The sequence below is a fragment of the Scyliorhinus torazame genome, chromosome 22 (assembly GCF_047496885.1).
Source record: "Scyliorhinus torazame isolate Kashiwa2021f chromosome 22, sScyTor2.1, whole genome shotgun sequence".
In the NCBI taxonomy this organism is placed as follows: Eukaryota; Metazoa; Chordata; class Chondrichthyes; order Carcharhiniformes; family Scyliorhinidae; genus Scyliorhinus; species Scyliorhinus torazame.
The window spans coordinates 108694186-108710274 of NC_092728.1; the positions used below are offsets into that span (position 1 = coordinate 108694186).

The 16089-nt window shown below is 48.6% G+C and overlaps 2 protein-coding genes across 5 annotated transcripts in view; one reads left to right on the forward strand and one right to left on the reverse strand.

Moving 5' to 3' along the window:
* rexo4 (REX4 homolog, 3'-5' exonuclease) overlaps positions 1-14811 on the reverse strand; it is a 44397-nt gene extending 29586 nt beyond the window's left edge. For all 4 annotated transcript variants that reach the window (XM_072488925.1, XM_072488923.1, XM_072488924.1 and 1 more), the window contains exon 1: positions 14787-14811. In XM_072488925.1, the coding sequence (XP_072345026.1) occupies positions 14787-14796 (10 nt within the window). In that variant the 5' untranslated portion in view covers positions 14797-14811. The remainder of the gene's footprint in view (positions 1-14786) is intronic.
* Positions 14812-15734: 923 nt separating this feature from the next.
* adamts13 (ADAM metallopeptidase with thrombospondin type 1 motif, 13) overlaps positions 15735-16089 on the forward strand; it is a 124809-nt gene continuing 124454 nt past the window's right edge. Inside the window, exon 1 of the mRNA XM_072488911.1 lies at positions 15735-15891. Coding sequence (XP_072345012.1) covers positions 15820-15891 — 72 coding nt within the window. The 5' untranslated portion in view covers positions 15735-15819. The remainder of the gene's footprint in view (positions 15892-16089) is intronic.

The following is a 16089-nucleotide window of genomic DNA, read 5'->3' on the forward strand; positions in this document are numbered from 1 at the left end:
CACAGGATACAATTGACAGCAGAAACATTTAAGATGGGAAAGGTTCGTGGGAGGTCAGGAGAGTGGGATAGATTCAGAATGCAGCAAAGATGGACAAAAAAAATCATGAGGAAGGAGAGAAAATAAACTGAGGACAAGCTGGTGTGAAACATAAAAACAGACGTTGAGTTTTTTAAAAATACATCAACAACAAGAGAGAAGTGAAAGAAAGCATTGGCATCTTAGAGAATGAAACTGGGGAAGTAATTATAGAGAACAAGTAAATGGCAGAGACATTAAATGGATATTTTGCATCAGCCTTTACTGTAGAGGGTACGACAGCCTGCTCCAGGATGACATGCAAGGCATGATCCTCACCAATGGAACCACCACAGACCCAACACTGGGGTCAAACATTGCTGCGTCATCGCACCAACGTTCTTCTCCATCTTCCTCGCAGTAACTCTCCACCCCGTCACCCTGAAGCTCCCCGCTGGATTGGAGCTAACATACCGGACAAGCGGAAAACTGTTCAACCTCTGACGCCTCCAGGCCAGAACCGAGACCACCCCAGCCACTGTAATCGAGCTGCAGTACGCAGGCGCCACCCGTGTGTGTGCACAGTCAGAGGCCGAGCTACAAACCATTGATGATGCATTCACCGAGGCATGTGAGAGAATGGGCATCAGACTAAACATCCAGAAAACAAAGGTTCTCTACCAGCCCGCTCCTGCCACACAAAACTGCCTCCCAACCATCAAGATCCACGGGGGCGCCCCTGGACAATCATTTCCCATGCCTCGGGAGCCTCCTCTCGGTGCGAGCAGACATTGATGACGAAATCCAGCATCGTGCCAGTCCTCGGATGGCTGAGAAAGAGAGTATTCGAAGACCGAGATCTCAGACCCAGGACCAAGCTCATGGTGTGCAGAGCAGTCATGGTCCCCGCCCTCCTGTCTGCATCAGAAACATGGACAATATACAGCAGACACCTCAAATCCCCGGAGAGACTTCACCAACGCTGCCTCTGCAAAATCCTGCAAATCCACTGGCAGGATAGGCATCCCAGCGTGAGTGTCCTCTCCCAGGCCAATACCCCCAGTATCAAGGCACTGGTCACGCTCGACCAGCTGCGATGGGCGGCCACATTACCCACATGCCCAACACAAGACTCCCGAAACAAGTGCTCTACTCCGAGCTCCGCAATGACAAGCCATCACTAGGAGGGTAGAGGAAATGCTACAAGGACACTCTGAAAGTCTCCCTAAATAAACGCAACAGCCCTATCGACACGTGGGAATCGCTGCCTTAGAATGCACAGACTGGAAAAGAAGCATCCGCGAAGGCGCCAATCACCTCGAGCGTCACAGGGTGGGGCACGGGGAGGCCGACCGTAAACTGTGGCAGGAGAGCGCAGAATGCAGAGCGCCCCACTCACCCCATCAAACACCACTTGCCAAGCCTGTGGCAGAGTCTAAGGATCCAGAATTGGACGATTCAACCACCGCTGAACCCAGCTCCCCGGAGTGAAAGCAAGTCATCCTCGACACGGAGGGACTGCCCAAGAGAAGGAGAGAGTTTTCAGCAAATTAATGGGGTTCAAGGCTGACAAGTACCCTGGACCTGACGGTTTGCACCCCAGGATCTTAAAGGAGTGGCTAGAGATATCCTGGATGCATTGGTAGTCATTATCCAAAAACCCTTGGGATGCTGGACCTTTGCAAAGGATGGGGAAACTGCCAATGTGGTACCCCTGTTCAAAAAAGGAAGGAGGCAAAATGCAGGAAACTACCGACCAGTTAGTCTAACTTCAGATATTGGTAAAATTTTAGAATCGGTACTTGAGAGAATTGCAGCGCATTTGGAAAGTCATAATCTGATCAAGCTGAGTCAGCACGGTTTAATGAAGGGTTAATCATGTCTGACAAATTTATTAGGGTTCTCTGAGGAGGTAGCAGCCCGAGTAGATAGAGAACCAGTCGATGCATAGTTGAATTTTCAAAAGACATTCGATAAGGTGCCACACAAAAGGCTGCTACGCAAGATCGGAGTTCACGGTGTTGGAGGCAATATTCTGGCATGGATAGAAGATTGGCTAACTAACAGGAAGCAGCGATAAAGGGGGATTTCTCAGGTTGGAGGGCAGTAAGCAGAGTGCCACAGAGATCAGTGCTGGAACCTCTGCTCTTCACAATATATATTGTTATGACGCTCTGGGCTTGTGCGAGGTCAATTCCAGCCCCACATGACCCAGAGTCGCAACACAATTGAAATTAATAAATAATTCTTAGAAAAATACCTAACATCTTTGGTCGTAGGCGGCCCAATAATTACAGTCACTAGGTTTGTAAGTTTAAACACAATTACTGTTTATTTATAACAAAAACTGTAATGAAATATGCAGCAAATACAACTGGTTAACTATTACCTAATTCCTAACCCCCACCCTCCACACACTCACACATATGACAAACAAACACAGAGGGGTGAAAATAATAAGGAAAATATAAGAATCTTTGTTACGGATGGTTGTTTCTCGCACACTCTCTTTCAAACCCAGCTTTCAGGTCGAGATATCTGTTTTCCAGTCTGTAATGTTTTTTTCCAATAAATTTAGAGTACCCAATTGTTTTTTCCAATCCACCCACCCTGCATATCTTTGGGTTGTGGGGGTGAGACCCACGCAGACATGGGGAGAATGTGGGCAGCGCGGTAGCACAGTGGTTAGCGCTGTTGCTTCACAGCTCCAGTGACCCGGGTTTGATTCCCGACTTGGGTCACTGTCTGTGCGGAGTCTGCACGTTCTCCCCGTGTCTGCGTGGGTTTCCTCCAGGTGCTCCGGTTTCTTCCCAGAAGTCCCGAAAGACGTGCTGTTAGGTGAATTGGACATTCTGAATTCTCCCTCTGTGTACCTGAACAGGCGCTGGAGTGTGGCGACTGGGGGATTTTCACAGTAAGTTCTTTGCAGTCTTAATGGAAGCCTACTTGTGACATAATTTTTTTTTTTTTAAATCTTTTTATTCTTCTCATTTTCAACATTTTCATCAATAAACCACCAAAGAAAAAACAAAGAAAAACAAATACAGTAACAATCCCCCCCACACAAACACACCCCACTTAATATACAGATCAAAACATCCACCCGTACATTCCAGGTAAAAAACACAAATTAACAATAAATCCGTAAACAGTACAACCAAAGAAAACAACACCGCCGCCCCCCACTTCCGCCCCCTAATGTTCAATGGCAACCAATTCTCGAAAGTGCAAAGTAGCAGTCCCCATGACTTGTGACATTAATAAAGATTATTATTATGTGCAAACTCCACACAGACAGTGACCCAGGGCCGGGATTGAACCTGGATCCTCGGCACTGTGAGGCAGCAGTGCTCAGCACTGCGCCACCGTGCCGCCAATCTGTAATGGTTTTCACTGTAGATTCATTCAGGTCTCTGCAGTTTCAGAAATACAGCAGCTTTTCTGGATAAAAACGAAAGAGAGAGAACAGGTCCTTTCTCCCCGAGTGTCCAGCGACCCATTTCTGCCTTCCTCGAGTCTCTGGAAATCATCCCACTCGAGTAGGATCCAATCACCATCTGTTACCCGGCAGAATACGGCCTTTCTGGCCAATTCATTGGCCACCAGCCAATCAGACCAAGTCCCACCCCATGTCTTGGGTGCCACAAAGTCTGAGTTCTGTTTCTCGAAAGCTTGCTGAGTGCTCCCCTTTGTAACTTTTGAATTATTTTCCTCCCCTGCTCGACTTAAAGATAAATGTCCATCAAGCATCAATAGATCAAAATGATAATGGCAAAAAATAAAGAAAGAGACAATAAGGGAATTTTCAGGAAGAACCCTGACAGTACTAATGATTTGGAGAAAGGAACAGAGTGGACTCTAGCCAAATTGCAGATGATACAGAGGTGGGAGGGAAGGCAGGTTGTAAGGAGGCTATAAATAGTTTACACAGAGATATTGACAGGTGATGTGAGTGGGCAGAAAATTAGGAAATGGAATTCAATGTGGGAAAATGTGAGATTGTTCATTTTGTACACACCCGTCAGCATCAATGGGGCCGAGGTGGAGATGGTTAGCAGTTTCAAATTCCTAGGGGTGCACATCACCAAAAATCTGTCCTGGTCCACCCACCTTGACGCTACCAACAAGAAAGCACAACAGTGCTTATATTTCCTCAGGAAACTAAGGAAATTCGGCATGTCCACAATGACTCTTACCAACTTTTACAGATGCACCATAGAAAGCATCCTATCGGGCTGCATCACAGCCTGGTATGGCAACTGCTCGAAACCGCAAGAAACTTCAGAGAGTCGTGAACACCGCCCAGTCTATCACACAAACCTGCCTCCTATCCATTGACTCCATTTACACCTCCCACTGCCTGGGGAAAGCGGGCAGCATAATCAAAGACCCCTCCCACCCGGCTTACTCACTCTTCCAACTTCTTCCATCGGGCAGGAGATACAGAAGTCTGCGAACACGCACGAACAGACTCACCATCAGCTTCTTCCCCGCTGTCACCAGACTCCTAAACAACCCTCTTATGGACTGACCTCATTAACACTACACCCTGTATGCTTCATCCGATGCCAGTGCTTATGTAGTTACATTGTGTACCTTGTGTTGCCCTATTATGTATTTTCTTTTATTTCCTTTTCTTCTCACGTACTTAATGATCTGTTGAGCTGCTCGCAGAAAAATACTTTTCACTGTACCTCGATACATGTGACAATAAACAAATCCAATCCAATCCAATTTGGAAGAAAGAATGAGAGGGTGGACTATTATTAAATGGAGCGAGACTGCAGAAAGCTGTAGCGCAAAGGGGCTTGGGGGTTCTTGTTCATGAAACCAGAAAGGTGCAGAGGTAATAGGGAGGGCAAATGGAATACTGGCTTCTATCTCAAGGGGCTGGAGTATAACAGTAAAGAGGTGTTGCTGCAACTGTACAAGGTACTAATGAAGCCACCTTTAGAGTACTGGGTACAGTTTTGGTCCCCTTATCACTGGTCGCTGTACAGAGGAGGATTACTGGGATGATCTTGGGTATGGAGGCATTGCCATATGAGGAAAGGTTAAGCAGGTTGGGTCTGTACTCCTTGTAGTTCAGAAGAATGAGAGGTGATATGATTGAAACATATAAGATTCTCAGGGGTCATCCAGGGTAAATGTTGGGAGGATGTTTCCACTAATGGGAGAGTGTAGGACCAGAGGGCAAAGCTGCAGAATAAGGGGCCGCTCACTCCAGACGGATTTGAGGAAGAATTCAGCAGTGAATCTTTGGAATTCTTTACTGCAGGAAGCTGTGGAGGACGAGGCCTTCAACGTTTTCCAGGCTGAGATTGGTGGGCTTTTCATCAGTTGGGGAATTAAGGGTTACGGAGAGAAGGCAGGAAAGTGGACTTAGTGAGTGTTAGATCAGCCACGATCTTATTAAATGGCGTAGCAGGCTCAAAGGGCTGAATGGCCTCCTCCTGATCCTGTTCCTTATCGACGTTTAGTATCAATAGTGTCCCTCTGACACTCTAGAGCTCCCTCAACAGTGCCCCTTCATCAATGCAATGCTCCCACAGTACTGACCCTCCGACAATGCGGTGCAATCTGTATATTGACCCTCCTAAAATGCAGCACTCCTTCGGTACTGACCCTCTGACAGTGCAGCACTCCCTCAGTACTGACCCTCTGACAGTGCAGCACTCCCGCAGTACTGACCCTCAGACAGCGCAGCACTCCCTCAGTACTGACCCTCTGACAGTGCGGCACTCCCTCAGTACTGACTCTCTGACAGTGCAGCACTCCCTCAGCACTGACCCTCTGACAGTGCAGTACTCCCTCAGTACTGACCGTCTGACAGTGCGGCACTCCCTCAGTACTGACCGTCTGACAGTGCGGCACTCCCTCAGTATTGACCCTCCGACAGTGTGGTGCAATCCCTATACTGACCCTCATAAAGTGCAGCACTCCTTCGGTACTGACCCCCTGACAGTGCAGCACTCCCGCAGTACTGACCCTCTGACAGTGCGGCACTCCCTCAGCACTGACCCTCTGACAGTGCGGCACTCCCTCAGTACTAACCCTCTGACAGTGCAGCACTCCCGCAGTACTGACCCTCTGACAGTGCAGCACCCTCTCAGTACTGACCCTCTGTCAATGCAGCACTCCCTCAGTACTAACCCTCTGACAGTGCTGCACTCCCTCAGTACTGACCCTCTGACAGTGTAGCTCTCCCTCAGTACTGACCCTCTGACAGTGCGGCACTCCCTCAGTACTGACCCTCTGACAGTGCGGCACTCCCTCAGTACTGACCCTCTGACAGTGCAGCACCCTCTCAGTACTGACCCTCTGACAGTGTAGCTCTCCCTCAGTACTGACCCTCTGACAGTGCAGCACTCCCGCAGTACTGACCCTCTGACAGTGCAGCACCCTCTCAGTACTGACCCTCTGTCAATGCAGCACTCCCTCAGTACTAACCCTCTGACAGTGCTGCACTCCCTCAGTACTGACCCTCTGACAGTGTAGCTCTCCCTCAGTACTGACCCTCTGACAGTGCGGCACTCCCTCAGTACTGACCCTCTGACAGTGCGGCACTCCCTCAGTACTGACCCTCTGACAGTGCTGCACCCCCTCAGTACTGACCCTCTGACAGTGCTGCACCCCCTTGTCGTGTTGGGTGTTCTGATGGAGAAACGATCCAACACGGCTGGAGACGTTGTTACTCAATTTTATTAACTACTCAACTGTAACAGCACACTGCTAATTTGGGTACGTGCATTACCAGCTAATCTATGGACCCTGTCCTATTACTATCTGGGTGAGGCACTCAGCACATGGTGAATGTCTGAGTGGCAGGCTCTGAGCTCGGTGCTCTGAACTGGCTGCTGCTGGAATGAGCGGGAACTGTAGTGTCCCCTGTTTTTATAGTGCGTGTGCTCTCACTGGTGATTGGCTGCGATGTTGTGTGTGTGTTGGTTGGTCCTACTGCATGTCCATCTGTGTGTTTGATTGCACCATGATATGCTGATCTAAATATCATGACACCCCTCAGTACTGACCCTCTGACAGTGCAGCACTCCCTCAGTACTGACCCTCTGACAGTGCGGCACTCCCTCAGTACTGACCCTCTGACAGTGCAGCACTCCCTCAGTACTGACCCTCTGACAGTGCGGCACTCCCTCAGTACTGACCCTCTGACAGTGCAGCCCTCCCTCAGTACTGACCCTCTGACAGTGCGGCACTCCCTCAGTACTGACCCTCTGACAGTGCGGCACTCCCTCAGTACTGACCCTCTGACAGTGCAGCACTCCCTCAGTACTGAGTCTCTGACAGTGCGGCACTCCCTCAGTACTGACCCTCTGACAGTGCGGCACTCCCTCAGTACTGACCCTCTGACAGTGCAGCACTCCCTCAGTACTGACTCTCTGACAGTGCGGCACTCCCTCAGTACTGACCCTCTGACAGTGCGGCACTCCCTCAGTACTGAGTCTCTGACAGTGCGGCACTCCCTCAGTACTGACCCTCTGACAGTGCGGCACTCCCTCAGTACTGACCCTCTGACAGTGCGGCACTCCCTCAGTACTGAGTCTCTGACAGTGCGGCACTCCCTCAGTACTGACCCTCTGACAGTGCGGCACTCCCTCAGTACTGAGTCTCTGACAGTGCGGCACTCCCTCAGTACTGACCCTCTGACAGTCACTGTCTGTGTGGAGTTTGCACATTCTCCCCGTGTTTGCGTGGGTCTCACCCCCACAATCCAAAGATGTGCAGGGTAGATTGGCCACGTTAAATTGCCCCTTAATTGCCCCGGCACAACATCGTGGGCTGAAGGGCCTGTTCTGTGCTGTATTTTTCTATGTTCTACGTTAATTGGAAAAAAATAATTGGGTACTCTAAAAAAAATTTCAGGTTTCCAGAAAGCACATGTTAAACAGTTCTCATTCTTGTGACTCAGTGATCGGGAAGTGGGGATGGGGACACAGTTTTATTTATTTAGCCAGAGTAAATTCCGTTAGCACCATAAAGGGAAAAAGTACAAGATAAGCTTGCAATGTATTTACAAAAAATTGATAGTGAACATTTTCAATATTGGTTCGGATATTATTTTTCAAGAATGTCCCAAAAATGGAAATGAGTTGACCAATGGGATAGGGGGGCTCATTGAGGGAGATTTGACTAATTTAAGGATGGAAAAGTGCAGTTATCCGGATGAAGCAGGGGAATGTCCGGTTGTCAGACTGAGACACACTGATCAACAAACTCCCAGCCCTGGCAGGTCTCCAAGGTGGATGTCCTGCAAGCATTGTGATCGATCCCTGGGTCACAGAGGGAATAAAGTAGCCACGATCCCTCTTCCTGATAGCTCTCCAGTGGCCCATTCTGTGTATGAATATTGACTGGGATTAGGCTCGGACGAGATACATTTTACACACAATTGAATAGCCTGTCAAATGTTTTAATTCTCAAATTCCTCCATTGCCTTGGGCCTGTCCAACATTTTAATTTTAAAAAAAACTTAGAGTACCCAATTCATTTTTCCCAATTAAGGGCCGTTTAGCGCAGCCAATCCGCCTAACCTGCAAGTCTTTGGGTTGTGGGGGTGAAACCCACGCAAACACGGGGAGAATGTGCAAACTCCACACGAACAGTGACCCAGGGCCGGGATCGAACCCGGGTCCTCAGCGCCATCAGGCAGCAGTGCTAACCACTGTGCCACCGTGCTGCCCTTCATCACTTTAATCTTACCAGCCTTACAACCCACTGAGATTTCTGTGTTCATCTAATTCTGGCGTCTTGAGCATCCTCAATTTCTATCACTCCAACACTGGAGGCTGTGCCTTCCTTTGACAAGGCCCTCGGCTCCGGAACTCCCACGCCAAACCTCTTCTCCTCTCTATCTCTCTCTCTCCTCCTTTAAGACACACATTGAAACCTACCTCTCTGACCAAGCTTTTTGTCGGCTCCTCATATCTCCTCATGTGGCTTGGTGTAAATTTTTTATAAAAGCTCAGGAGACCCGAGAAGGAGATTCAGATGGATTCAATTTATAACCGAAAGAAAAGGCCGCAACTCTGCATCCAGCACCCAGATCCCAACTGGGACTACTGATCGTGCCGGTCCCAGTCCGGGCCAGCTTTTAAGGGTTGATTATAGGAGCCCCAGGTAGCAAGGGGAGCTGGTAGTCAATAAGCCCCATGGGGAGATGAATTGGTTGTCCCCGTTGGCCTCGAGAGGGTTTTTACATTTTTGATTGAGAATGTTCTGATCATAGAATCATAGAATCATAGAAGTTTACAGCATGGAAACAGGCCCTTCGGCCCAACCAGTCCATGCCGCCCAGTTTTTACCATTAAGCTAGTCCCAGTTGCCCGCACTTGGCCCATAACCCTCTATACCCATCTTACCCATGTAACTATCTAAATGTTTTTTAAAAGACAAAATTGTACCCGCCTCTACTACTACCTCTGGCAGCCCATTCCAGATACTCACTACCCTCTGAGTGAAGAAATTGCCCCTCTGGGCCCTTCTGAATCTCTCCCCTCTCACCTTAAAGGCCCTCTAGTTTTAGACTCCCCTACCTTTGGGAAAAGATGTTGACTATCTACCTTATCTATGCCCCTCATTATTTTATAGACCTCTATAAGATCACCCCTAAGCCTCCTACGCTCCAAGGAAAAAAGTCCCAGTCTATCCAGCCTCTCCTTATAACTCAAACCATCAAGTCCCGGCAACATCCTAGTAAATCTTTTCTGCACTCTTTCCAGTTTAATAATATCCTTCCTATAATAGGGTGACCAGAACTGCACACAGTATTCCAAGTGTGGCCGTACCAATGTCGTGTACAACTTCAACAAGACGTCCCAACTCCTGTATTCAATGTTCTGACCAATGAAACCAAGCATGCCGAATGCCTTCTTCACCACCCTGTCCACCTGCGACTCCACCTTCAAGGAGCTATGAACCTGTACTCCTAGATCTCTTTGTTCTATAACTCTCCCCAACGCCATACCATTAACTGAGTAGGTCCTGGCCTGATTCGATCTGCCAAAATGCATCACCTCACATTTATCTAAATTAAACTCCATCTGCCATTCGTCGGCCCACTGGCCTAATTGATCAAGATCCCGTTGCAATCCTAGATAACCTTCTTCACTATTCACTGTGCCACCAATCTTGGTGTCATCTGCAAACTTACTAACCATGCCTCCTAAATTCTCATCCAAATCATTAATATAAATCACAAATAACAGTGGACCCAGCACCGATCCCTGAGGCACACCACTGGTCACAGGCCTCCAGTTTGAAAAACAACCCTCTACAACCACCCTCTGCCTTCTGTCGTCCAGCCAATTTTGAATCCAATTGGCAACCTCACCCTGGATCCCGTGAGCTTTAACCTTCTGCAACAACCTACCATGCGGTACCTTGTCAAAGGCTCTGCTAAAGTCCATGTAGACAACGTCTACTGCACTGCCCTCATCTACCTTCTTGGTCACCCCTTCAAAAAACTCAATCAAATTTGTGAGACATGATTTTCCACGCACAAAGCCATGCTGACTGCCCCGAATCAGTCCTTGCCTCTCTAAATGCTTGTAGATCCTGTCTCTCAGAATACCTTCTAGCAACTTACCTACTACAGACTTTAGGCTCACCGGTCTGTAGTTCCCAGGCTTTTCCCTGCTGCCCTTCTTAAACAAGGGCACAACATTCGCCACTCTCCAATCTTCAGGCACCTCACCTGTGGCTGCCGATGATTCAAATATCTCTGTTAGGGGACCCGCAATTTCCTCCCTAGTCTCCCACAACACCCTGGGATACATTTCATCAGGTCCCGGGGATTTATCTACCTTGATGCGCTTTAAGACTTCCAGCACCTCCTCCTCTGTAATATGCACACTTCTCAAGACATCACTATTTATTTCCCTTAGTTTCCTAACATCCATGCCATTCTCCACCGTGAATACCGATGAGAAATATTCATTCAGGATCTCACCCAACTCTTGTGGCTCTGCACATAGATGCCCTTGTTGATCCTTAAGAGGCCCTACTCTGTCCCTAGTTACTCTTTTCCCCTTTATGTATTTGTAGAATCTCTTTGGATTCTCCCTTGCATTATTTGCCAAAGCAATTTCATGTCCCCTTTTTGCCCTCCTGATTTCCCTCTTAACTCTATTTCGACAATCTCTATACTCTTCAAGGGATCCACTTGATCCCAGTTGCTTATGTACGTCATATGCCTCCTTCTTCTTTTTGACCAGAGTCTCAATATCTCGAGTCATCCAGGGTTCCCTACTTCTACAAGCCTTACCCTTCACTCTAAAGGGAATGTGCTTACCCTGCACCCTGGTTAACACATTTTTAAAAGCCTCCCATTTACCAGCCGTCCCTTTGCCTGCCAACAGTCTCCCCCAATCTACCTCTGCAAGTTCCTGTCTGATACCATCAAAATTGGCCTTGCCCCAATTAAGAATTTTAACTCTTGGGCCAGACCTATCATTCTCCATAGCTATCTTAAAACTAATGGAGTTATGGTCACTTGTCCCAAAATGATGGAGCATTTTAGGATATTCCGTTATGTTAGAGGTTCTTTCCCAGGGCCAGTGCAGACACAATGGGCCAAATGGCCTTCTTCTGCACTGTAATTTCCAAGATATAAATGCAAGTTGTTGATTGTCTGGGCTGACACATGAAGCATGATACATGAGTAAGGCATCGCTTGTGGAACAGGATCCCAGTGAGAGCCACCACCAGAGGCGAGAAATTTCTTGGGGAAAGATGTAGCGTGTAAACTTATTTTCCAAAGAATCACACAGAATTTACAGTACAGAAGGTGGCCATTCAGCCTAGCTGATCCAGGCCAGTGTTTGCTCCACAAGACTCCTCCCGCCCTTACTTCATTTCATCCTATCCTTCAATCCTTCCAGTCTTCTTTTTTATTCTCCTCCTTTTTCACATTTTCTCCCAAATTTACACCCAACAATAAACCATAATCAGTAACGAATGTAATGTCAATCCCCATATCAATAACAACGATCCCATCCTCCCCCAAACCCCAGACATTGGCCCGCATGTTAATAGAAACAAATGACAAAGAGGAATCAGGAATCACCCATAGTCACCATTAACACACACCGTGCCCCTCCCTCCAACCCTCCCAGCCCCCAGCCCCCCTAATGTTCGATGTGATCCAATTCTTGAAAGTGCATAATGAATAACGCCCATGAATTGTAGAACCCCTCCATCCTTCCCCTCAGTTCAAATTTTACCTTTTCAAGCGTCAAGAATTCCAGCAGGTCCCCCCGCCACGCCCGGGCACAGGGTGGCGAGATTGATCTCTACCCTAACAGGATCCACCTTCGGGCGATCAACGAGGCGAAGGCTACGATACCCGCCTCCGTGCCCGTTTCCAACCCCGGCTGGTCCGACACCCCAAATATGACCTCCCGAGGGCCCGGGTCCAGTTTCACGTGCACCACTTTAGAGATTACCCTTAACACCTCCTTCCAGTAATCCTCCAGCTTTGGACAGGACCAAAACATATGAACGTGGTTTGCGGGGCCCCTCCCGCAACGTTCACACACATCTTCTACCCCCTCAAAGAGCCGGCTCAGCCTCGCCCTTGTATGGTGCGCTCTACACACCACCTTCAGCTGTATCAGCCCCAACCTTGCACACGAGGTGGAGGCGTTTACCCTCCAGAGCACCTCACACCAGAAGTCTTCCTCCATACCTTCTCCCAACTCTTCCTTCCACTTTGTCTTGATCCCTTCTAGCGGCGCCTTCTCCGCCTCCAAAATAGCCCTGTAAACCGCCGATACTGCCCCCTTCTCCAGTCCCCCTGTCGTCAGCGCCTCCTCCAGCAATGTAGAAGCCGGCTCCACTGGGAAGCTCTGTATCTCCTTTCTGGCAAAGTCTCGAACCTGCAGGTATCTAAATATTTCCCCCTGCTCCAGCCCATACTTCGCTTCCAGCTCCTTCAATCCCGCAAAATGACCCCCAAGAAACAAATCTTTTTGTGTCCTAATTCCTTTCTCCTCCTATCTCTGAAAATTTCCATCCCACTTCCCTGGCTCAAATCTATGGTTCCCCCGAATCGGCATTTCCCTTGACCCTGCCCCCAACCCGGTGCTGTCGAAACTGCCTCCAAATTCTCAACAAAGCTATTATTACTGGACTCCGAGTATCTCCCCGGGGCTGTCGGGAGCAGCCCTGTCGCTAGCGTCTTCAATCCCGACCCCCTACCCAAACTCTCCTCCATTCTGACCCACTGGGAATCAAGCCCTCTGACCCAGCTCCGTACCTTCTCCACATGCGCCACCCAGTAATAATACATCAGGTTGGGAAGACCCAAACCCCCTGCCTGCCTTCCCCTCTGTAGCAGCACCTTTCTAACTCTGGCCACCTTCCCTCCCCATATGAACGACGTAATCATCCCTTCAATCTCTGAAAAATGCCTTTGGCAGGAAAATTGGCAGGCATTGAAAAATAAACAGGAATCGCGGCAGCACATTCATTTTAGCCGCCTGTACCCGACCCGCCAGTGACAGAGGGAGACCATCCCACCTTGCCAGATCAGCTTTCACCCCACCAAACTAGAAATGTTGTACCTACGGACCCCCCCCAATCTCGAGCACCTGCACCCCCAGGTATCTAAAGTGAGTCTCTGCCCTACGGAATGGCAGCACCCCCCCATGGCAGACCCCCCACCCCTGCCCCCACCCCCGGCCGAGACACCACAAAATATTCACTCTTGTCTAGATTTAATTTGTACCCGAGAAAGACCCAAACACCCGAAGCAGCTCCAGTATTCCCCCTATCAACACACTCGGTTCCGACACGTATAATAACAAGTCATCAGCATATAAGGACACCCTGTGCTCTATCCCTTTCCATACCCCCGAACTTCTTAATGCGATGGCCAACGGCTCAAGCGCAAGGGCAAACAGCAGGGGGGACATAGGACATCCTTGCCTAGTCCCACGGTGGAGAGGAAAGTATTTCAAGCTGATGTTATTTGTGCGGACACTGGCCCTCAGCTCCTTATATAATAGCTTTACCCAGTCCACAAATCTGGGTCCAATCCCAAACCGCTCCAGAACTGCCATCAAGTACCCCCATTCTACCCAGTCAAACGCTTTCTCGGAGTCCAATGCCACAACCACTTCTGTTTCCTTCCCCTCTGCCGGTGCCATAACAACGTTCAATACCCTCCTAACGTTCGAAAAGAGCTGCCTCCCTCTCACAACCCTGCCTGATCTTCACCCATCACCTTCGGGAGGCACTCCTCCAGCCTCCCTGTGAGTACCTTCGCCAATATCTTTGCGTCCACGTTTAAAAGTGATATGGGCCTATATGACCCACACTCCGTCGGATCCTTATCTTTATTAAGTAACAGGGAAATCGATGCCTGCCCCAAAGTTTGTGGTAATACCCCCTTCCCTATCGCCTCTTCAAACACCCCCACCATCACCGGTACCAGCTTATTTTTGAATTTTTTATAATATTCCACCGGAAACCCATCCGGCCCCGCCACCTTCCCCGACTGCATCCTCCCAATCGCATCCTTTATCTCCTGCTCCACTATTGCTCCTTCTAATGTAGCCCTGTCCCCCTCCCCTAACCTCGGGTACTCCAGCCCACCTAGAAATTCCTGTATCTCCCGGCCTCCCCCAGGTGGCTCTGACCTGTACAACCTCTCATAAAGTTCCTTAAAGACCTTGTTAATCTGTTCTGGAGCTACCACCAACTTCCCTGCCCTGTCCCCCACCTGGACAATTTCCCTTGCCGGAGCTGACCTGCGAACATATGGCTTGCCTTCGCTCCATGCTCGTAAACTGCCCCCTTGCTCGTCTCAATTGCCAGGTACTGCCTTCCTGGTAGACAGTCGGTCAAAGCTCGCCTGGCGTTCCTTCCTCTTTTCCAACTGCTCTCTCCTGTGTTTATCCACCTTCCCTTCCAACGCATCTATAAAATTCACCTCAACCGCCCCCTGTGATATAAAATTCCCTATTGGTTCTATAACCGGCTATCCTCAGTCCTGACAAAAAGGCACAGTCCCAAAGTGTTAACTCTCTCTCCACAGACCCGGCCAAACCTGCTTCCCGCATTCTCTGTTTTTACTTCAGATTTCCTGCATCAGCATTATTTTGCTTTTGTTGTATATTTATGGCCTTTAGTTCTGGATTTCCCAAATCCTCTCAAAGTATACATATCAAATCCCTTCTTAGATTTAAAGATCAGGTCACCCCTTACCCTTCTCTTTTCTCTTGTTCCTGATAGTTCTGATATCTCCCTTGTCAATCTTTTTTTGCACCTTCTCCAATGCCTCTTTTTATTTTCCTTTTCTGCAATATGGAGATAGGAACTGGACATAGCATTCCAATTATGAAATCATTCAGCACAGAATGAGGCCATTCTGGCCATAATGCCTGTGCTAGCCCTTTGAAAGAGCGATCCAATTAGTCCCAGTCTTTTTCCTCATGGGCCTCCATCTTTCTCCCCTTCAACTATTTATTCAAATCCATTTTGACAATTATGATATACGTTTTCATATTTTACGAATTTTCTTTTCTCGGTTAAAGTTTTGTTCTCAAGTGTGTGTGTGTGTGTGTGTAAAAACCCTGCCTTGTCCAGGGGGCAGTGACCTCTGCTTGACTGACCCAGCTATTTGTGGAGTTTTGCAATCACCAAGGGGTAACGTGCCAAATATAACGCAAACGGACCTATTGCTGACTTGGGGTTTGGTGAGTGACATCCCAAACAGGCCTTTGCTGCTGGTAATACTGCTGTCTCTCCGTGTAATCCTCCCGACTGTTTGAAGTTGACACAATGTCGAGTGCCTCAGCGCGCCTCATGGTTCTGAGATTCCAGCTCTGGTGTATCGGATTGTTCCTGAAGCAGGTAAGCCCACCTCCCAATTAACAAAATACAACTTGCACCAATTAATCTTCCTCAAAACCAAACCAAGCAGTGCTGAGGTTGGAGGGAGCGGGGTGCTGGAGGGAGGGGAGTGGTTTAGTTTTTTGACTGAACTGTTTATATTGATTCAGGATTTACAGGGGGTTTGTTTTATGTCAGAAATGTGTTTCTTGTCTAACC